General features: G+C 47.2%; 2 protein-coding genes across 3 annotated transcripts; both read right to left on the bottom strand.

Moving 5' to 3' along the window:
* Positions 1-3507: 3507 nt before the first annotated feature.
* Positions 3508-6388, bottom strand: LOC112268817. 2 transcript variants are annotated; one of them, XM_024454961.1, is made up of 4 exons: positions 5449-6388; positions 4744-5365; positions 4554-4669; positions 3508-4474 (listed from the first exon to the last, which is right to left on the bottom strand). In XM_024454961.1, the coding sequence occupies exons 2-4, from the start codon at positions 4790-4792 to the stop codon at positions 4043-4045; spliced, it is 597 nt and encodes a 198-aa protein (XP_024310729.1). In that variant the 5' UTR covers positions 4793-5365; positions 5449-6388; the 3' UTR covers positions 3508-4042. The 2 variants fall into 2 exon arrangements, with proteins under 2 accessions (XP_024310729.1, XP_024310728.1); XM_024454960.1 differs by having other exon boundaries at positions 4744-6388.
* Positions 6389-10783: 4395 nt separating this feature from the next.
* LOC100842274 (probable plastidic glucose transporter 1) lies at positions 10784-15647 on the bottom strand. The gene is made up of 12 exons (XM_003576454.4): positions 15293-15647; positions 15081-15210; positions 14327-14527; positions 14061-14160; positions 13818-13930; positions 13326-13419; positions 13102-13249; positions 12310-12456; positions 12129-12202; positions 11813-11901; positions 11440-11554; positions 10784-11336 (listed from the first exon to the last, which is right to left on the bottom strand). Exons 1-12 carry the CDS (start codon positions 15543-15545, stop codon positions 11139-11141), a joined length of 1662 nt encoding a protein of 553 aa, XP_003576502.1. The 5' UTR covers positions 15546-15647; the 3' UTR covers positions 10784-11138.
* Between the last annotated feature and the right edge of the window lie 7268 nt (positions 15648-22915).

Below are 22915 nucleotides of genomic sequence, written 5' to 3'. Positions count from 1 at the left end.
CCTCAAAGAGCAATTGGGGAGAAACGCCGAAGTCTACGTTGATGACGCTGTCATCAAAAGTCGAGTGGCAAATACCCATCCTGAAGACTTGCAAGAAACCTTCAACAACCTCCGCAAATATGGCGTAAAGCTCAATCCTGAGAAGTGCGCGTTTGGAGTTCGAGGAGGAAAACTCTTGGGTTTCCTCGTCTCCCAACGGGGGATCGAGGCCAACCCGGAAAATATCCGAGCCATCCTAGAGATGGAGCCTCCTTGCTCCGTCAAAGATGTGCAACGCCTTGCGGGGAGGATGGCGGCATTAGGACGATTCGTCGCCCGATCAGCCGAGAAGGGTCTTTCTTTTTTCAAAGTCCTGAAGGGCCTCAGAAACTTTGAGTGGACCGACGAAGCTCAAAGGGCCTTCGAGAAACTCAAAACCTATTTGTCGACTCCTCCACTCCTCATGAGCCCGAAGCAAGGAGAGCCTTTGCTCCTTTACCTCGCCGCAACTCCAGTCGCCGTAAGTGCAGCCCTCGTAAAGGAAGAAGATGGGTCGCAACGCCCGGTGTATTACGTGAGCGAAGCTTTGGGAGGAGCAAAGGGTAGATACACCCAGATCGAAAAGATCGCGTACTCCCTCCTCATGGCTTCTCGAAAGCTCCGTCATTACTTCATGGGCCACACCATCATGGTGCCGACGGCGTTCCCACTCAAAAAAGTCTTCGGCAACAAGGAGGCCACCGGGAGAATCGCCAAATGGGCAACAGAACTGGCTCCCTTCTCGCTGGAGCTCACTGCGAGAACGGCTATAAAATCTCAGGTCTTCACCGACTTCGTGGCCGAGTGGCATGCGCCTATAGCCTCGCCCGAAGAGACGTCGCCCAAAGCTGGGCCCCTCGAACCACATTGGATAATGACGTTCGATGGCTCCAAGCGCCTCAACGGTGCTGGGGCTGGAGTCGTACTCGTCAGCCCCGAAGGGAAGATCTTGGAGTACGCCACTCACCTCGACTTCAACGCAACCAACAACATGGCAGAGTACGAAGCACTCCTTCTCGGACTCCGGTTGGCTAAGGCCATGGGTGTTCGACGCCTTCTCATCCAAGGTGACTCCCACGTGGTGATAAACCAAATGGACAAGTCATATCAATGCCTTGATGAAAGGATGAAGAAGTATATTGAAGAAGTTCGCAAGATGGAGCGGTACTTCCTGGGCATGGAGGCGCGACGCATCCCACGAGGAGAGAATCACCTCGCCGACAGATTGGCCCGAACGGCCGGTACCAAGGAACCTCTGCCACCCGATGCATTCTTCGAGGTGATCCGTGCTCCGTCCATAGGAGAAGAAGCCGATGACCTTGACGAAACTTCAAAAATCAGCATGGTCATCGACAATCCACCCTCTTGGATGACGCCAATCATTCGCACCTTGAAAGGAGAGGTGGATGAGGAGGCGGAAGGCCCAAGCGCTAAAACTTTGCTTGCAAAAGCAAAGATGTAAGTCCTCCTCGACAGCATCCTTTACAAGAAGGGAGCGGCCGCGCTACTCAAGTGCATAACCCCCGACAAAGGGGCTGAGCTCCTCCAAGAGATCCACTCTGGGGTGTGCGGCCATCATCTTGCGCCAAGAGCCACCGCGGCGAAGTCTTTACGACAGGGATTCTATTGGCCCACCATGGTGCAAGACGCAATCACAATATTGCGAAGATGCGAAGCTTGCCAAAAATGGCTAAGTCAATCCACGCGCTGGTGACGACCCTGAAGAATATCCCAATAACTTGGCCATTTGCACGCTGGGGAATTGACCTTCTCGGGCCTTTCCCCGCATGCATCGGGGGCTACAAATACCTCGTGGTGACGATTGATTACTTCTCCAAATGGATAGAAGCTGCGCCACTCGGCAAGATCACGTCACAGGCCTCCATAATTTTTTTTGGAAAAACATCATATGTCGATATGGTGTCCCACGAGAGCTAAACGTAGACAACGGCAAACAGTTCGACTGTGAGAAATTCATCAAATTCTGTGAATGCCTCGAGATCAAGCTACACTTCGCATCCGTGGCCTACCCCAAGAGCAACGGCGCATGCGAAAGAGCCAGTGGATTAATCTTCCAAGGTCTCCGCCGAAGGGTAGAACACACGGTCAGCAAGGCAAGAGGAGTATGGGGGGACGAACTTGCCAGCGTGGTTTGGGGCATACGCACCTCCGTAAGCCGTTCCACGGCCGAACACAATTCTCTTTGGTGTATGGCTCCGAAGCAGTTCTTCCCGCCGAGGTAGAGGTCCGCTCACCTCGGGTCGAAAGACTCCAAGAAGCTACTCCACTCGCCTTCATCGAAAATGAAGAGCATCACAGGACAGTCGTCGACCTTGTGGAAGAAGCTCGTGACAAAGCCCTCATGAGGCACGCCGCCGCACGCTTCTACAACACGGGGGGTGCGGGAACGAGCTTTCTCCCTAGGAGACCTCGTGCTGAAAAAAAACGTCGACCCAAAACTCCAGCACAAGCTTGACCCTAAATGGGAAGGACCATACCGCATCGCCACGGTATTGGGCAATGGTGCATACCACCTCGAGAACATGGAAGGCAAAAACCTCGTCCATGTCTGGAACGGCGACAAACTCCGGCGTTTCTACGCCTAAGGAGGTTCCTCAATGACGACCCTTGCCGCTCCCAAAAGAAGACTATCAGCGCCCAACCGGCCGCTTCCACACAAAACTTCGGCGGATCGTAAGCGCCAACGAGGCCGTGTCTACATAAGGCTTGTTAGCGCCCATTGGGCCATACCTTAAGACAAGCAAGCAAGGGATCAATAAAAACAAGTCCTTGATAAGAGTGACACGAGACACTCATACACCCACCGTCGTAAAGGGAACCCCGTCGAGCGGCAACGTCGCAAAGGGACGATCCCCAAAACCGAGTCGCTGCCCCCGTGCCGCTCACCAAGGGACGCCGAAAGGCCTACGTTGGCCCAGGCATCACCTAAAAATTTCTTCGGACATAAGTCGCCACCAGCGAACCGTTCCTTGGTGGATTCTAGCGTGCCTCGAGGCCATCCGCCAAGTAGAATCAAGTCCCCCGAGGGTCGGAAACTCCTTAAAACGCATTTAAGGAGAACCGCAAATAAGCGAGTTATGCATGAGTTTACTTACCTCGGAGAACCATGCTACCCACGTGCGAGACGTCGCGCATGGGCCTGCATGATAGTAATCGAGTTAAGGCTCCATAATAATCACGGAAAGCATAGCTTCCTGAAGTTCGAAGAGAGGAAATTCCGCATGAATTTCCCCGAACGGCAGGTCGAAATGTCCGGATCACTATGGCGTATCGATAGCGACCCCCACAAGGGTACTAGGATCCATGGCTCGTAACCATGGCCTAAGGCACCGAAGCCAAGTCATATCCCAATGGCGACAGCAATTGATTACGCAAAAGTGTGATCATAGCGAATGATCGCGTGCTGTATAAACTGAGGAAATATAGTACTTCGCCAAAAAAGAAATATAGTACTCCAAAGAACACATGTTGAGCCAAGCTAACATTTCCGATAATGTTGACTACATGGTGAAAACATAAGAAAATACATGCCGAGATAAGTTGACATTTTCGACAATGTTGACTACATAGCAAAGCATGAAACACATCAAAAATGCTGCCTTACAACCTCTATGTCTAAGCCTAGAACATGCAAGTCATGAGGCTATGTCATAAGTGGATATGCAACATCGCATAAGTAAGTAGCTGGGGTACCTTGTCGCCTCGAAAGGCAACAAGACTCAAGCCTCACCGTCGCTCTCCTGAAGAGCGGGCTCAAGGCAACGCACGAAGCGTCGAGCCAGAGCGCGAAGAGGAGCTCCCTGGTCCGCCAGAAACTTCTTCACCCCGTGAGTCATCTCACCCTCAAGTCCACTCATCCCGGCACCGCCGTCCAGGACAGCCACGACTGCCGACGAAACAAGTCGAGCACCCGTACTCAGAAGGCACCTCTTCACGGCGGGCTCAAGGAGCTCCACCTGTGAAGTAAGCAACCTACTCGCCTCTTCAAATAGAGTATCATCTCTCAAATCTCCGAAGCCTGGGTGAGCAGGTGCGAGACCACCTCCGGACGGCTGTCCGAGGGGACGCGAGCACGAGGAGCGAACACCGGTCCGAACCCGGCGTCCTCCGACTCCGCCTTGAGGGAGGCAACCTCTGCTCGAGCGTGCTCCACGTTGAGGCTGGCCACCACCAAGTCCTCCTCAGCACGACAGGTCTTTGCGATCGCATCCTTCTGGCCCTCCTCGGCAAGGTGAGCCCTCGCCTCCATGGCCGCAAGCTCCGCCGACACCCGAGAAAGCTCTGTCTCGACGGCCTCCCGTGGCGCCCTCTCCGAAGCCAACTCACTCAGGGCAAGGGTGGCCTTCGAGGTCTCGACGTCCAAGGCCACCGAAAGCCCCCCATCCTGAGCCTTGAGAGCGGGAAGAGTGCCCACGGCCTCGACCAAGCCTCTCACCTGGCAAAAGAAGAGAAATCATGAGCGCTGACCGACAAAATAGACCTAGCAGGAAGGGAGATGAGGAAAGCGGACTCACAAGCTCCAACGCCTCGAGCGGGTCTCTCACTCCTCCCTCGGTCTTCGGAAACACCTCTCCCTCCTCCGGAATCGGGGGCTCAACCTCGGGAGCATCAGGAGCCGCAGGCCCCGTATCTGAAACAAGACAAGAAAGCCCCGTGAGAACATTCCCGAAAGGGAATTAAAACGCTCAACACGCGCGCACTCACCGGTGGCAAGAAGCTCCCCCTCGACAGGCCCACGAGCCAAAGAGAACATCGGGACACCCGCGCCGCTGGCTTCCAAGGAGGTATCCACCACGAGCTAAAGCCCGGTCCTCTGGGCAAAAACCGCACGCTCGTGAGGCGACGGAGGCAGGATCTTCTCAATGTCGATCTTCCCGGCTAGGTGCATGTCCATGAACTCTCTCAAGGGAGACCTCGACTCAGCCACGTTGGCTAGGTCAGGAGAAGGAGCCTTCCTCTTGCGTGAACTCGAAGGACGAGGGATCTTGAGCATTGGGGCCGCCGGCACACCCAACCCAAGCACAACATGAGGCTTCACCTTCCCGCAAGCATCTCTAAGGTGAGAACCAACGGCGATCATCGACGGAGTCGAAGACGAGAGTACCGCTCGCCGGCCTTGATGAGCTTCCCGAACTTGGGATCCGGGCGCATCGGTACCGAGTCGTCGAAACACGCCGCCACGACGTTGTGGCATCCTCCCTCGCTGATGGTATCGACGTAGGCCCAATGCGCATCGGTACCGAGTCGTCGAAGCATGCCGCCACCGAGTTGTACGGTCCAACCATCTGGGAAGCCCACTCGGTCGCCTTCTCTCGGGAGAAAGCCGCTGAAAAACAAGCACAAGCACTAACCAGGGTTAGTGTCAAGCAAACAAAAATACTTGAAGCAACTACTCAAGTGTCACGAAACTCATGCTTAGCCGCACGGCGTGGGTGACGAAAGGCCAAGGGGATCCCCAACTCCGCCTGTGGCCGTGCCCTCATCATGAAGCGGCCTGCCCACCATATCCTTGAGAAGGTCACGGAAGCTACGCTCCGAATGAGGCGACTTGATCCCGGCAAGCTCCCACTCCTCGACCAATGACGTGCCCATGGGACGGACGACATCCTGAAGCCCCCCAGGCCCAGAGTGTCGAGGGAGCCTACCGGAGTGACGCAAGCTCGTCTCCAAAACGTCGAGGAAGAACCACTACGAGTCCCACCCGTCGAACAGACGCACCGCGCTCTTCGCCGGCATCAGGGGGAACTCATTATGGAAGCCAGGACGGAGCCTCACGGCAACCGACCCAAAAGCACTCCAAGTACTCTCGTCAGGGGTGCGACGCTCCTCCACGTGGATGGTGAACGACAGCAAAAACAACCTCATGGTCGGAGGCTCCCGCAAGGCGGTCTCACAAAGCCATCTGAACACGTTCAGACGCAGGATCGCCGAAGGAAGCAACTGTGCCAACTCGATACCATAGGTATCAAGGAACTCCAGCAGGAACGAGTGGACAGGAAGGCACAGTCTGGCGTGAAACTAGCTGGTGAACACGACAATGTGCCCTCGATGCCTCTGCGGCTCCAGTCAAAGCTCACCCTCGTCAGGAAGCGAGGCAAGGCCCTTGAGGAAGTAGCCCGCCTCCACGAGGTCCGACAAGTCCTTCTCGATCGTCACCGACGCCGGAAGGATGCCGGGAACCCGGCCCGGCACGGCCGGATGCGGCTCAGGCCGAGGTCCTCTCTCTGGGCGTGTGACCTTCTTCGACCTCCGTGGCTTGCCCCCCGACGTCCGTGCCTCGACCCCGCTCCCATGGGAAGCCTCCCTCTCGACGCTCCCGCCGGCGCCATCGCGACGCTCCATGTCGGATCCCACCATCTTGCCTACAAAAAGATGCAAAAAGATTAGTACAAGTTGCAAAAATTCCTAAGGAAGCAACTAGGGAAATCTACGTAGCGAGGTCACACGCAAGCGCCATTGAAAAAAGAGAGAGGGAGGAGTCCCCTCCGGAGACAGCCCCAGGCCCGAGTACCATACCGCCGGCCCAGCCCGATCCAGCAACGAAGCACAAAAAAAAAAAGAAGGCGCGCCCGTAGGGTGTTCGGCCAAATGGCCGGCGACCCAGGACACGCCGCGCCGCGCTCTAGCCGCGCCCCGACCGGCGTCCCCGATGCGCCTAACCCCGTGATGCGCCGCGCCGCGACCGGCGCCCCCGACACGCCCAGCTCCGCGCCCCACCACGCGCGCCCCTCGAGCCAAGCGCGCCCACGCTGCGTCATGCCTCGTCGATGTCGCCCGCGCCTCACCGCGCTCGTGACCTTGGCTCCCTTGTTTCGACGCCAAGACGCACCTCGTCCCGCACCTGCGCCTTGAGCGCACCCCGGTGCATGCCTAAGCCGCGCCATGCGCGCCCTCGCGCCGCTCCGACCGCGCACCGAAACTATTTGACGAAATGACATGTACGTCCCACGGCCACCGTTCGCAATGCTGCGCGCCACAAGGCACCGCCATGGAGCAAGGGATAGACGCTCTGACGTAGCTCACCTCGACAGGGGCACGGAAGCACCTGGGCGTCCCCCCTTCTCGGCTCAAACTGCAGGCAGTACCGGCACCGCTCGAAACCCGAAGCTCGACGAAATCGCGTCCCCACGAAGCTTTGAGGATCCTCAGCACCCGAGGCAGGCTAGCCAACTACTTGGACGGGCTACGCGCTCTCTAGGAGCTCCTAAACGCCATCGGTCTCGTCCCGTCCTTCGGATGCCGCCGAGCTTGTCTTCGTCACCGGAAGGGGAGGAAACGAGAGTGGGCATGGCTCCCCCAGAACCCCATGGCTCCATTTTATAGGCCAAGTGACCTCCCGACGTCCGGGCCAAGCCACCCACGTCTCGACACGTCGCTGGCTGTGGGGCAACCACTGTCCAAGCACAAAGACAAAAACCAAGGGGGAAAAGGCAAAAAGAAGCGTAGGGGAGGGGGCAGAGGTGGTCTGGTGGTTGCCCAAGACCGGTCCGCGCTGCCCCTGCAAAGCTCGTGGCCGCCGGCGTCACCCATGGTGACGGCGTCGCCGACGGAAGAGGAAATGAGGACAATCTCCTTTTCGGCCCCGTACAAAGGAAGAAGATGAGCCCAGCCGTTGGATCTAGGGCTTCGGCATTCCCCTAACCGTCCGATCCTTTCACTTAAACCGGTGAACCGGTATGCGGGCCAGGAGGCGAAGTGGGCCTCGGCCCGATAACGAGTGCAAAAAAAAACAAAAAAAAATAAGAAGCCTCCCAGGCCCGGTCGGGCGCAGCCCGCACACCCGGGAGGCCCACGAAGCCAGGCACGGCGCAGGAGTGCGCCCGGGCACAATGGGCGGCCCAGAGTGAAGGCTTTTTTCAAAAACGCCCCCCAGGACGCGGAAAATCGCAGGCTGCCCCCTAGCGGCTCGATAATTCGCGCGGGGACCCTCGGATAAACCAAAATTCACAAAAGAGCCCCTGCGGCTTCGTTATCTTGTGAAAGGAGTCCCCAAATCTCCAAATTTTGCAAGAAAGACCTTCGTGGCCATGACTTTTCAAAAAGAAGGTCCCGAAGGAAGAATCCCAGGAGCCCTTGGGATACGCCAAGCCCACCTAGGTCTACCCTCTTCCTCGAAGAAATTTACCTAGCCGGTGGCTCCCCCAACGCAACGCCTCGAAGGCCTCGAGTCTGCTGGGAAGACTTCCGGAACTACAAGTACCTCACAAGGCAGCCCGCCTAGGCCCGGTTTTCTCGTAAAACCTACCTAGCTGGTGGCTCGTCGCAAGGATAGTTACGATCCGGGTGCCGGAAGAAGAATCTCAGCACGCCATCAACGTTGAAGTTGACCCAAAGGCATTCCCAATACCTCCGGCTCAAGGGGGCTACTGTTGTAATATAATAAATTACTTACATGGGCCGGGCCGTAATCCTACGTGGCGACGACCAAGTCAACAAAGCCCAAGGACCGGTCAAATCGCCAACAAGGCATAGCAATGCCAACTAAGCGCCGGTCAAAGGAGTCAAAAGGTCAAGCCTCCCATACCATGATCAAAGGAGCTAGAGTAGGGGCCAAGAAAGTTCTAGGGGTGAATTTCTCACTTTATCCTCACTTTCCCTCTCACTCAAGGGTAGCCATGGTTTTTTGTTATGTACCCCTATGCTATAAATACCCCCCATGGGGGCATGTATCATTCACTCTCCATTGGAATAAGATCAAAGGGGAGAGGGCTAGAGCAACCTAAGGAGCCCGCTCTCGAGTGCTTGGGTCGAGCTTAGTCTCGACTCGACCTCGGGGACACGACTTGGAAAGCCTAGTTTCGAGGTTCCCGGCCGTCTAGTACGGTCTTGACTCGAAGTAGAGGGATCGGGTTATAGTCTCGAGGGTATCCCAACCTCGCTACTTGGGAAGACAAGTTCGGCCCAAGTCCGAAACGGCCCCTAGAGATCTCTCGCCACAGATGATTTGGGAAGACGAATTCGGCCCAAACACCCGGCTAACGACCCCCTCGAAGCCTCTCTTAACATAGGACTAAGTCGTGCCCGCAGGGTCAGTCGAATCTATTCAAAAAATATCGACGTGTCAACTTGTCCAAGTATACGGCAACCTTCGTTATAAGGCCGGCGTACACCCCCTGCATACTATTCTCGCATTTGTGACATCGAGCATTGGCATCCCGTACTCATGTTGTTTTCTAGAACAACAACATATCTAAACATGACTTAGTATAGATGCATTCAAATTTAGTCAAAGTTAAGACATCCTTCATTGAACGGAGGAAATATAGTCTTTGAAATGGTACATGTCATCCAAGCACGTCAACTGCTCGTCAATGTGCTACAAAAGGCTTTTGCGAATATATTACTAGTTCAATTGCAAATGCTTCGAAAAACAACGCACTACCATTGCAACAAGTTACAAGTAATATGTTGTCTCGTGGACTAGTCTACCTTCGGGTAGAGACATGGAAATATCTAGTACTCCCTCCGTCCAACAAAAGATATCTCAAATTTATCAAAATGTGGATGTATTTAGACATGACTTAGTGTATAGAACTATAGATGCATTCAAATTTAGTCAAAATTGAGACATCCTTTGTTGGATGGAAGAATACACTCCTTTGAACTTTCGACTCTCACTGAACCTCACACCTCAGTACCTCACCGAAAGATCTCCACGCCTCGACCAAATAAACAGCGATGACAAGGAAACGTTGGAATCACTGGGTGGGTGTTTAGGATGTGATCGATGAGGTTTACGACGAGTATCCAATCAGAACGCCGGAGTTGATTTTACTATCAGAAAGCAAAAGAAACCAAGAAAAGAGGTGGATTTAAAAGTGAAGTCGGCACACTTGTAATAATCCCAGAAATGTCATCCATACGAGATACGACCATACGTAAGCAATCGAGATAATATCTGACGTCGCCGACTTTACACCCTTTCGAGTTAACTAAGGTATTTAGCTAGTGATTAATTAGAAGGCGGTTGATGCAGTGGGTGACTGGGTCTGGGTGGAACCGTGGGTATGCATAGCCTTTATAATAAACAAATTTAAATCATTTAGAACTGTAGATGATTTGACCTGGGATTGGCTCGGCTGCTTTAGTTAGAGACCACACAAATACCAGCAACAGGATCGGGACGGCGCGAATGGCCAACGCACAATGTGCTGATAACCGCGGGGATGAGGAAATCAGTTTGAACGCATTAGCATTTGCTCTCCTCTGCCTGAGATTCAGAAGATGCATGTACTTGTAGGTTCCTCTGCGTGTGATTAACGACAAAGCTAGCATCATGATTCTGTTCAGTACAGAGGCCTCCCAGAAAAAACTACTACTACATGATTTATATTATTTTTTTCCGGATCTTGTTTAGGCATGACTTGCATGATTTATTTTTAATTTATTTTTGCGAAAGTACCACCGATCTATTTTTTTTTTTAGAATAACGTAATCATCAACATCAGTACAAAGAGATCTGTTAATAATCATCAACATGATGCTGCTAAGGTGCCAGCTTCAACAGCATGCAGCCCAACGTCATGAGCCTACTCACCACCGAGGCGAGCCTTTGGGCAAAGACGCGGGTGGCCAGTATAATTGGGCTGCTGGCATCAGCTACTAGTGTTGTATTTTGTGGTGTGACTCGTATGTAACTCTTCTTCTATTAAATGTATCAAGCTCCTCTAAAAAAATAAATGTATCAAGCAAGCTTTGGGTTTTCTCGAGAGAAAATACTGGAAGAATACAGATAATATCGATGTATAACGAACTATAGAAGGCATGCATTTCCATGAGGCGGATATCAATGATGCATGGTATGGATAACTATAGATAGCAGGCCCATGGCTTGTGCCATAAAATATTGAGGCTTACTTTCATTAGATCCATTTATACACGGATGTAGTTATAGACGTAAGGCCAAGCTGTTTGCTTCAAATTGTTGGAGCTGAGGGCTACTACTGCCTGACCTCTAATTATACCGACAAGCAGGTTAGATCATTAGATACCAAAATGCATCTCGTAAAATGCATGTACCTCTCAACTCAAAAAAACTCCTTGAGGCAGCTGAATGTCGTTGAATGTTTTGGTTCGTCTGCATTAATACAGCAGTTTTTTTACTTCCGTTCCCCAGTGGCAGCAGGGCTCAGAGACATCTCAATTTCCTCAAGAGAACGTCCTTTCGTCTCAACTATGAAATTGTAAGCGAAAAGCGCGGACAACAAGGAGACCCCACCAAAGCCTGCATAGACTGCTCCAACGCCAAACATCTTCACAAGCTCCAGGAAATATAGTCCCACCAGAAAATTGCATATCTGACAAACAATTCATTCCATATCTCCATAAGCATAGAAAGTACACAAGACAGTACTGATAAACTACATCTCTTGGTATGAAGTGGAAATGTAGAGTGCATACCCAATGTACAGTGAAGCTGAATCCCATAACTTTTGTGCGTGTCCGAGCACTGCTCAGCTCTGGTATGATGATTCCAGTAACTGGCCCAGCACCAAGAGCAAAAGTAAAAATGTACCTGAAAAGGCAAACATAAACTTTCTGTAAAGATGAACAAATTCGCAAGTGAGTGAGGTACCTAACCAAATTCAGAACTACTAACTGTTTTATAAGAGCCTTGTTTTATGAACTTGAGATTTCTAACCAAGATTGTGATCATTTGTCACAACTGTCAAGTCATTACAGTGTAATAAGGGCTTACTCATGTTCTACATTGCTTCGAAACATGAAATGAAGAATATGTTAGACTAGAGAAAAAGAAGGTAAGATTGCATACAAGAGAGTTCCAATAATTGACAGGCTGTGCCCAATGTCCTCATCAAGGGGAGCGCTGATGGAATACACTATAAGGAACATTGAAAATGCCTGCAAAAGGCAAAACTGGCATTAGATTTTGCTAGGAACAAGACTGGTACAAGGACAACGCCAATATTGCCAGAATATCAGGACAATCTCTTGACATGAATGTTCCTAGAATAAATTGTATACTCGACGTAAACACTCCAACAAAAAGAAAAATGCAGATTTTTTGCAAACAATGACAACATTATGCAGGATTGCCTGGAAAGTACAAAATTAGAAATGCAGCATACCATTCCAAGATAGCTCCCTATCAAAAGATTCTTTCGTCCTTGCTTATCCATCAAATTTGAAGCAACAAGTGCCCCTAAAATGCAAAAACATGGTTCATGAGTTTATTTAGGGAAAACATGTTTCATGAGTTCATGAATATGGTACCAAATGACAGAACATGAATAACCGAGTTTAACTAACCTCCAAAGTTGGTTATTCCAACATATAAGCTTGCCAAAATACCACTGGTAATACCAACATCGCGGAATGTTAATGATGAAAAATAAAGAACCCCATTTATTCCAGCAAACTGTTGCAGAAAGAAGAGTGACCCTCCAATCAATGCAACTGCATATATATTAGGGAATAATTTATTGACATGATGAAGAAAATCAGAATAATATAAAGAAAAGTATATGCATCCCTCTCCTTTACAAAGAATGAAAGATATTTATGGAGAAAGAAGGATATTTGAGTTCACTGACCAATGGTGAGATGCAAAAACTTAGGACAGTTTTTTTTTTGTCAGACTAATATGTCAAGAACCTCTAGGTGAAAACACCGGAACGGTCAAACATTTTTCAAGCAGTAATGACCTCTGGCAGAACTGCAGAAAATATTTGATGAAAACCTAACAAGAGGAAAAATTGCATAGACATGAAATGGTAGTGCGAAGAAATGGACATGTACTAAACGTAAAACGGAAAATTGCAACCAGTGCCCAGAAAAAGTCATCGCCTCATTGGATACCAAGTATGAACATGTCATGAACTTGCCAGAGTAAAAGGCCACAAACCCACAAGTATCGGCAGTTTAGAGCAGCACATGCAGACTGGAGTCATGCATAGGCATGCCCTTCATGCACAATGCAGAATGTGGATGCATAAATCCAAACATACTTATGATTGTAATTCAGGCATGATATGATTACTCAGATCAGCAAAAGAGATTAAAAAAGGACAGCAAGAGGAAATGTCATTGTAATGAAACAACCTCTATTTTGGGGTTCCAGCAGAAGTTCTGACCAGTTAGCCTGTGAATCGTCATTTACAACAGATTTCATTTCTTCAATGGACTTCTCAACTTCGGAAGCTCCCCAAAGACTTTCTACCACTTTGCTCGCATCATCTAATCTGCCAACCTATACAATGGAATAAGCTTATATGGAGAAGGGTCTTGATGAAGCAAATGAAAAATCTCAGAAGTATTTAAGGCACCTTGACAAGCCAGCGGGGACTCTCAGCGGCAAATTGCATTCCGACAACAATGAGAAAACCAGGTATAGATGCCGCATAAAGCATTGTTCGCCACCTTGGAAAAAAAAACTAAAAATCTTAGGCAACACATTACTAATCTATTACATATTACACGCATCTGGTTAAAAACTAAACAAAAATCTTAAGTGTTCAAAACAGAAGTATGTTTCAGTATGTAAAATCTCTAGGATTAGTCGTAAATACCAGAAATTTGGGCTGCTATAAGGCTGTAAGCCTGTAACAGTACAATAATCTTTATGACTACGGTTTATTTTAAAATATTCTTATCAAGTCTTAGTTCTATACTAAAAAGATATATGCAATAAAAAGGTCATGCATCTGCTTTGATATGTGTTTCTTTTTTTATTCCATGACCATGGCACTGCAATAAATTTAAACAAATGATGACTTACATCATTAACAGAGCAGAAATGCCAACGGAAGGTGCCTCACCAATGTGGATCACTTTCAGAAGGTATCCCCAAGGAAAGTGCAGCAATTATTCCTAAACATGTTCCAATTTGACACAGAGTGCCCAAAAAGCCTCTGTATTTTGTTGGAGCGACCTAGCAGGTAGCATGTAAAAAGAGTGAAGATTGGTATAGAGATACTGGAAACATTCAAGACATATGAAATGGCATAGACGCTATAGAAGTGAGGGTTAATCCTGAAAAGCAACAAATCTCTGAAGTGTACCTCAGCGATATATAGTGGAACAAGCACAGTATTTACGCCAATGCCAATACCTACAAGGAACCTTCCGAGGAGCATCTCATCCAACGAATGTGCCTGTGCACTGTTATTGTTGTTTTAGACGTAATAAATGATAACTTATAAAATGGATATAATGTTAAGAGAAAAGACTGAATTTGATGTTTAACTTGTATACAACTATGTTACTAGAACTGAAAGAAGAAGAAACTCCATAACGTACGGAATATAAAAACAGTGAAACTAAGTACCTGATAAGAGCCCCGAGAATCAATGGAATACTATCAATCTGAAGAGTCCTTTTACAACCTAAACTGTCAACTAGCGCAGACGAGCTTAAGCTCCCAAAAAATGCACCAACAATGAATATGCTGACCACAAGACCTTGGAGAAATGGGTTTCCTTGAAAACCAAGCTCTCTCGCGATATCTTCTATTGGACCATTCATGACCCTGCAACCACATCATGCACCGAGACTTTACTCAGGTGTTTTAATCTCTAGGATATGAGTACCAGAAAACTGAACATCACACTGCATGGTGAGCCCATTAAACAGTCAAGTAAACATCTTTTTTTTTGTGAGAAAAATACACATACTTCAGGCAGGGTACATACCAACTCCAATTTTCACATTTCAACTGTCATTGTTCAGCCAGTACTGTAGTATAATTATCCTCCAGGGCAGTTCAATGCCATTTAAATTCTTCCTAAAGCCACATGGATTTAGATGACAACTACATGCTTTGTATTCATAAGCTTATTCAGTGATGATATGACCACCATGCTACTACATAACAATTGATTGATATAGCTTATCAAAGATAACTGCTCCGAAAACAAGTTAGGCCAGCATGTATTCGCTAAATCCCAACACATGCATGGCACATTCAATTTAACACTCCTAAACCCTTCAAAAACTCAACACTACTGAAAATGATATCTAAACCCTGCAGTTGCAACCAGAACCTTCATAGTAGATGACTTGAGAGGGTCACGCGTACGCACCCAATGTGGTAGCCAAAGAGGAAATTGGCCATGGAAGCCGTGAGCACGTGCGGGAACACCCGCACCCACCCGAGATCAGCGTCACCGCCTCCATCTCCACCACCGCCTCCTCCGAACCCTGTATCAAATCCTACAAAGAACAACGGGCAGTCGCATCGTTACACCAATACCTGCAGGAGCAACGAAGAAACAAGCGTAGAACGAATCCAAACCTGAGGTAGCGCCCTGCGATTCCGAGCCAGGCAGAGGAGGCGAGGCAGAAGACGGGACGGAGGGAGGCCCGCTCTCAACGGCCGCGAGGCGCAAGGGCCAGAGCTCCAGGCGCCGCGGCAGAGCACGGAGCGCAGCCCCCCTGACCACGGCCCCGCGCGCGCGGCGGGAGGAAGGCCTGACGCCGAGCCGCGGCCGCGGCAAAGGCGAAGTGGGCAGGACGAGAAGCTGGGTCAGGGGCGTCGGCAGCTTCATGGCTCCGAGCAACGGGACGAGCGATTCGTCGAGCACCTGGCGGGCGCGGAGAACGAACGAACTGGGAAGTTGGGGAGGAGGCGAGCGCGCGCAGAGGAGTGCGAGGCGAAACGAGTGAACAGCAAGGCGCGACGCGGAACAGCTGGTTCTGTGTGGGGCCAGCCCGTGACGCAGCATTAGCCACGTGTCAGGCCATCGGTTCGTTTTTCCTACACCTCCGAGTGAAAGTGATACAGACGTTCGTGATAACGAAAGAATGCAAGATTTTTCATCGGCGGACCGGCTGATCTCATGACAAAAATGAGCCGATGGATATACATCTAACTTTGATCAAATTTGAATGCATCTATATAGTAAATCATGTCTAGATACATCAAATTTTGATAAATTTAAGACATCTTTTATTGGACGGAGGAAGTACATGAATATCCACGTATGGATACTTGGCAACTCGGGAAACGGGCATATCACATTTGATCAAGTATATCCCGTATATAAGAGAATAAATAAATTGCTGACATGTAAGTTCATTATTTAATCAGATCACTTATATAAGTAGTTCCTCCACAGCCCTAACTCTAAATCCCTCCCTCTGTCCCTCAGTCATCGGAAAACTTGTGGTTCTCGACATGCACCAATAGGCCCGTCACTATATAACTTGACGTTGTCAAAAGTTGTAATGGGATATCCACGGATCTCCATGGATATCCGAATACCCGGTGAATATTGATATGGATATCGTTTCAGCTCCATGGATACTAGATATTAGGTTTGGAGATGGACGTGGATATGGATATGGATGTGATCTGTCCGTCCAGACCCACCCCTTGCCATCTTGAGTGACAATGTCCACGTACACATCACATATATAATTGCAGTACCAAGTAATGATATGCATAATAGTACAATATCATTGAGAAGCGGAAGCAAAAAATGCTTACCAAAAGGAAAAAAAGTATAACTTGACATATAAGTTCATCATAGACGGAGCCACCCCCAGGCAACCCCGGCAGTTGCCTGCTCCCTCCTTAATCTCCCTTTGAACCAAATAAGCATGATGATTAAATTAGCAGATTTTATGGCCAAACTTTAGTCTGGAAGAAGGGCCGGGTGACATATACTTTGCTCATGCTCCATTGATCGGCCGGCTCCTCGTTGAAGTTTTCATCACATAAAACTGAACAATAGGCCATTAAAGACTTCCACTACTTAATACTTGATTCTACAGCCACAACTAAAACTTGCTCCTCGTTACTAAATTTATGATGTTTTAAATTTGTTATAAATCAGAAAAACTAAAGTTTGTTCAAGCTTATAGACCTACTATACTTATTTTAAACAATAAAAGGTACTAATATATTATACAACTCCCTCCGTCTAATAAAAGATGTCTCAAGTTTGTCAAAATTTGGATGTATCTAGACATGATTGTTTGACACGAAAAATACTTAAAGGAGAAAAAAAGAAGTATTTTTTTCGCACCGGGGAAAATTAAAACGCGGGCGTGCCAATGTACTAAGTACACAAAGAAAATAATAATATGGAAATTACACATTATTAATCATAACGGAAAAATAAGTGTTTATTTCCGAGTGTAGTGTGCGCTCCGTAGCCTACTAGCTCGGCTAACATGACATAGCGATCATGGTTTTCTGGTTCCCGGGGCCTCGGGACGCTTCCGGTTAATTATTCCCGCGGCTTGAGCCGCAAGACACCTCCGATTAAGCTGCTGGATCGTCATCTTCATCTTCATGTCGCGTTCTGCATGCATGGTAGTGACTTGTGGACGGCGGCAGGGTCCATTCACTTGAACATGCACACGCCGTCGATAGCGTGGCCGTCGGCCACGGTCGCCCTTACCGTCTGGTCTCGTCGGCCGAACGATGTCAATGTCGTCGAAGTCGGATGAATACGCATGGTAGGGCTTGGCATTGACATCGAGACGACTCAGTGGTATCGTCGAGATGGTTGAGGGGCACCCCCGTAGAGCATCCACCGAAGTCTTGCCGACAGGAGTTGCTTGATAGAAAAGAGGTTGCTGCACACCAGGGATTTACCAAGTCCCATAGGTGTGCTAGCTGAAGAACGCGCCGAAAGACTGCCTCCTAGCAGCCTCAGCGTCGGCGTCGGCGTCGTAGCTCGTGAGGTAGAAGGGCCGCCTGAGGAGGCCTCCTCGCAGCCAAGCAAAGTGGCCAGGCATCGGTGATGTTCTCAATGGAGAGCCTGCCAAAGCGTCATCTTCGTCGGGCGGGCACATCGGCCGAGCGCCGACAAACATGACATGGCGATGTCAGAGCAGCAACGGCACCTCTGCCGTCGCAGCGCGCGTTAGGCGGACGCATGGCGTCGTCTTCTTCAGCTGCAGGTGTCGACGATCTCCCAACGTCGAAGCCGGCGGGCTGCACGTTGGCAGTCCCAGCGGCCCAACGGCCACCATCTGGACGAGACTCCGGAAGTAGGCCGACAAAAACGCACGGCGGCAGCCTCGGCAAACTGGCCGTGACCAAGCGACCCGCCGCATGTGAAGATGCACGGTACAGACCAAAAAAAAGAGAGAGGAGAAGGGAGATCAACCATGATCCTCACCATTGGAGAAAGACGCCATCATTGATGTCCTTGATCAAGTCCCTGGCCGGCTGCTGCTTGTTCTTAATCTTATACGTGGATGTTCTTTGGTGTTTGTATTCTGGATGTGAGAGTATACGTGCTCCTTTTACCTCTGGCCGACGCCCAGGCGGCTTCAGCGCTTCTCCTCTTCTGTCTCCCTCGATGGAAGCATTGGCAGGCTTATATAGGCCTCAGCCGGAGCACCGGAAGGAAAGACCACCGTCTCATAATTTTGGCAACTGCAGCTGCCGTGTTTACAAATCACAAGGACGGCTGACTTGCTAATCAACGCCAAATTGCCGATACTTTCCGTCTTCGTAGATGTCTGCCGTGTCCTTTCGTGTATATGAGGCCGTTTCCATGTATTTCCCTCAAACGGAGCTTGCCTTTCCATGTTAGCTGGAAACATGGAAGCTTCTGCATACCTGCATGCGCGCCAAGCTGAGCAGCACCGAGGATTTCTTGGTTTCTCCGGGATTAGCCCATGCGCACGTACTCACACAGCCATGCATGTATGGGTTTCTCATCGATTGCATTCATGGAGATTGGGCTAGATTACACTAATTAATGCACATATATTTAACCATGTTAATTGATACTCACATCTTGATTAGCACAAAATATCGTTAAACGATGATTTAGTGTATGGATGCATTCAAATTTGGTCAAAATTGAGATATCCTTTGTCTGACGGAGGGAGTACTCATTTAGAGGATCCCAATAAATTAAGAGTATAATATATTTTATCATGTACTTTGTTAATGCGCGACCATACGCGCGTCGGTCAGGTCGCGCGAACATGGAGAGTAGACGGGTGCGTGTCACATGCATGCAGTGTTAATACATTAGTAAAATTTGAAACTTTAAAAAGTTATAGGTTTCAAACCGTATACTCGATTTTGGGTGATTCTTTAGTACTTTGGTCTTCTAAGAAACAAAGTTTTGTTGTACAATCTACTGCTGAAAGTGAATATGTAGCTGATGCTTGCTATTGCTCACAAATTTTATGGATAATAGTTACAATGAAAGATTATGGGGTTAATTTAGAAAGTGTACCACTTTATTGTGATAACACTACTGCTATATGTATTGCTAAAAACCCGGTGCAACATTCTAGAACTAAGCACATAGATATAAGATATCATTTTCTTAGAGATCATGTTGAAAAAGGAAATGTTGTGCTACACTTTATAGATACTGAACGTTAATTGTCAGACATTTTTACTAAATCATTGGATTCTTCTCGGTTTGTTTTTCTTCGAGGTGAACTTGGAGTAATCAAACCATACGGGATGGCTTGAGGGGGAGTTTGTTCTTTTTGTACGATACGTAAAATATCTTTTCAGTTGCTTCTTGTTCGTTCTTTTATCTTTAATAAATAAAAAGTCTGAAAAAGTAATGAGCATTGTATTCCATCCTGAAATGACATTTTTGCAACCATGTTTATGTTTTGAGGACATTGTCATTTTATATGTATGCTCGTATGAAGTAGTCTATCACATGACTTCTAATACGAATGATAGTTTGAACTAAATCTTGTCATGGTTAAACTTTGTTAGTTATTTTGGTCTTGGATACTTAATAACTAGCAATGATGAAAATATAATGCTATCAAGGTCCAAATATACAAAGACACGTGATGTCAAGCAAATTTTACTAAATAAATATGGCAATGTCGCACTGCATCTTCACGAGACTGCTTACCATTGCACTTTGGTATGAACTTGAAAGTTGTTGTGTTTATTGAAACCTTTGTCTTAAACTTCTGATTGCTTACCATTGCCTTAAGCTTCTGATTGTTAATCATTGCACTTTGGACATAGGCTCGGCATGGTGTTTTAAATATAGGCTTGACAAGGTTGAATTGACTTGGCATATAAATTCAATGAAAATAAATATTATACTTTTATAAAGTGCTATGTTTAATGTAATGTGCTGCAAGTTATTTTGTATTCAAGTATTGATGTAGTTGACAGGGGGAGACCATGTCTTGCAATAAATCGTAAAAATACTTGATTTTTAGTCATGTGTAGATTACATCATACTTATATACATGTCGAATACAACTACTTTTTACATGACTTGGATGCATAATTATCATGTTCATGATGTTTCATAATGCTCATTAAAAATAAGCAAAAAAATCCCTTCTAGTTTAAAGAAACATTTTTTAAAGTGGGACATATTTTTGTGTAGTTTTGATGAAATTCATTGTCAAAGGGGGAGAGATTTCAACACATATACATACCATAATTTACCTTTATTGGTGTTTCTCCAACATTTTGATGTTTTTCATTTTCTTTTCAAAACTTTGAAAATCTGAGAGTTAAGTGAATGTGTATGCCAATCAATGTTCAATGTCTAGTGTCAAGGAGATGTTGCTAATGTTTTCATCAAGGGGAGATTGTGAAATCATAGGTGATGTGTAACATTGGCAAGTGTTTTAGATGAAACATTGATGTGGATACTTTGGATAATATGGATACTTATGTGATGACATGTATCTTCTGTTGGAACTTTCCCTGAGTCAAGTCGGTTTGTCGTACGTTGCTTATACCGGAGATGTACGGTATTGAAGATATTCGATATGTGATGGTCGAGATCACAAGAAGAGTTGATGGCATGGACTGGCATCGACGTGAAGACATGTAGGTCCAGCCGTGGCTGGATGAGAGCTGTTTAAAGATTAAACAGTAGTGTCATCAAGATGACGTCTGATGGAAAAGTGGTCCACATCAAAGTTGTGCGCGTCGTTGAGACAAACAAGTTTGCTTTTGGAGTCATCTCAATCCGACGTCGTATGCGGGTCCCACGGGCAGAATACTGGCCGGGACATAGCAGTTGGTGTTGGATTCGAACTCGAATTTTCACTTATAAATAGAGGGCATCTAGGCTAAGGTTTAAGCAAGGACGTGAGGGAACTCAGAGCTTTGGATCTAGATCAATCCTTGGAGAGTTCTTGGATGCATGGTTGCATCTTTTGTAATCGATCGACATCGTTGCAATAAAGAGATTCGTTGGCGGTGCCAGCTCTGTTCTTCTTGGATCTTCGTGGAATTTTCGTGCTAGATCTCTCTAACACGTTGGTGTAGGTTCATCACAAGTTCATAATACTTTGCTGCAGATTTATCACGAGATCAAAGAAAGATCGCGATTACTTCATTTTTCTTGTTATTCCTCGAAATTGGTTTTAGGTTAATCCTCGTAACTTTCTGTCAGCTGTTACTGTTTTCATCATATCTTTTGATTGGTTCGCCCGATTGAGCTGATTCTTATTTCGTTTGTTAGATAATTTCAATAAATTTCTTTTTCATACTCATGGGTATTTTTTTGTTCATCCAATCAAAAGTTACGGCAGTTTTACTATCACGGACATAAAGACAATATAGGGTTTGAACTTTTGAAAAAAGTTTTACTTTGCTTCCGCGCAATCATTCACCCCCCTCTGATTGCCTATCTCGATCTCACACTAACGGTGGTAAGTTCTTTCAGAGTATGATGGTAATTTTTGCATTATCGCTTGGTAACATGGAAAATAAAAAATTCGTCGAAAGATATTCGAGTGGATCTAGTTTTGAAGTACTCGTTGATACGAAGCCAACGATGAAAACGGATTGTGAATTGTACAAGCGGTTCGAGCTATAAAATATTTTAAGTCTCAAATTAGTTAGTACAAAATGCATAAATGCACCCATGCATCCAAGACAAAATCTCATCACTGATAAATACAAAATGCACGCATGCAAGCATGGCTAATTAGCATCGCACGTGGTCTGCAGGCACCGTTCGTGCGAAATGACAACGCACACGAACAAAATCAACTCCGCGCTAGAAACTACTCGACCAATGAAAACCATGCGCGCGAGTGAACAAAATAAAGAACGTCAGCTCCTTATGATTTACTCTCTCCATTTCACAAAGAATGGCGACCACGCTTCTCGAGGTCGAACTTTGACCAACGATTAGACCAATTGTATGTAGATTATATGTTACAAATTTTATATCGTTGGAAAGGTTTTTGAAATATGAAACCAATGATATAATTTTTGTAACACATAAGCTTCAAATCATTAGTCTAATTGTTGGTCAAAACAAAATTTTAAAATGAGCGCACGCCATTCTTTGTGAAATGGAGGGAGTAGGTTTTATCATAATCTTTGTAGGAGTAATAAAAGTTACACTCATGCATATGGAGGTGTGTCATACGGAGCAGATGATAGATGGGCGAAAGAATGTCCTGACTCAACTATTAGAGTTTAACATAGAGTGTACTGGGCCACGGAATTACTACGATTTAACATAGAGTGTACTGGGCCACGGCCCACGGCCCATGATGGGACGAATTGATATCAGTTTGGCTACAAATTAAGTTGTTTGGGATGTTTTTTTGCAAAAAACAATTTATGCTTCCTCCGATACATTACGGATTTAGTACAAATTTGTAGTAAATCCTCAAAACTGATTATCATCGTAGGGAGTACCATTTATTTTAAAAGCCTCTCAAAATACCGATATGCTCTGCTTTGCGTGAGCACAAGTTTTTGCTATATATCGTACAAACTTTATTTTTTTGCTAAAACAAGTGTAACTAGTCGGGGAACCTTTGCTTTCAGAATGAATAAATTAGGAAACCGCTAGATGCCCCTAAGCTTATGTCGGTGCGGTCATGACGACTACGTTAGGGACAGTGACGCCCTAACGCATGATCCTAGGCTCTGAAAGAAAATGACGTGTCACCTAACTCTCAGCTTATTGGTAGAACA

The sequence above is a fragment of the Brachypodium distachyon genome, chromosome 4, assembly GCF_000005505.3.
Source record: "Brachypodium distachyon strain Bd21 chromosome 4, Brachypodium_distachyon_v3.0, whole genome shotgun sequence".
NCBI lineage: Eukaryota > Viridiplantae > Streptophyta > Magnoliopsida > Poales > Poaceae > Brachypodium > Brachypodium distachyon.
Note: the sequence above shows the minus strand (reverse complement) of the source record. Positions and strands in the feature narration are given on the sequence as shown.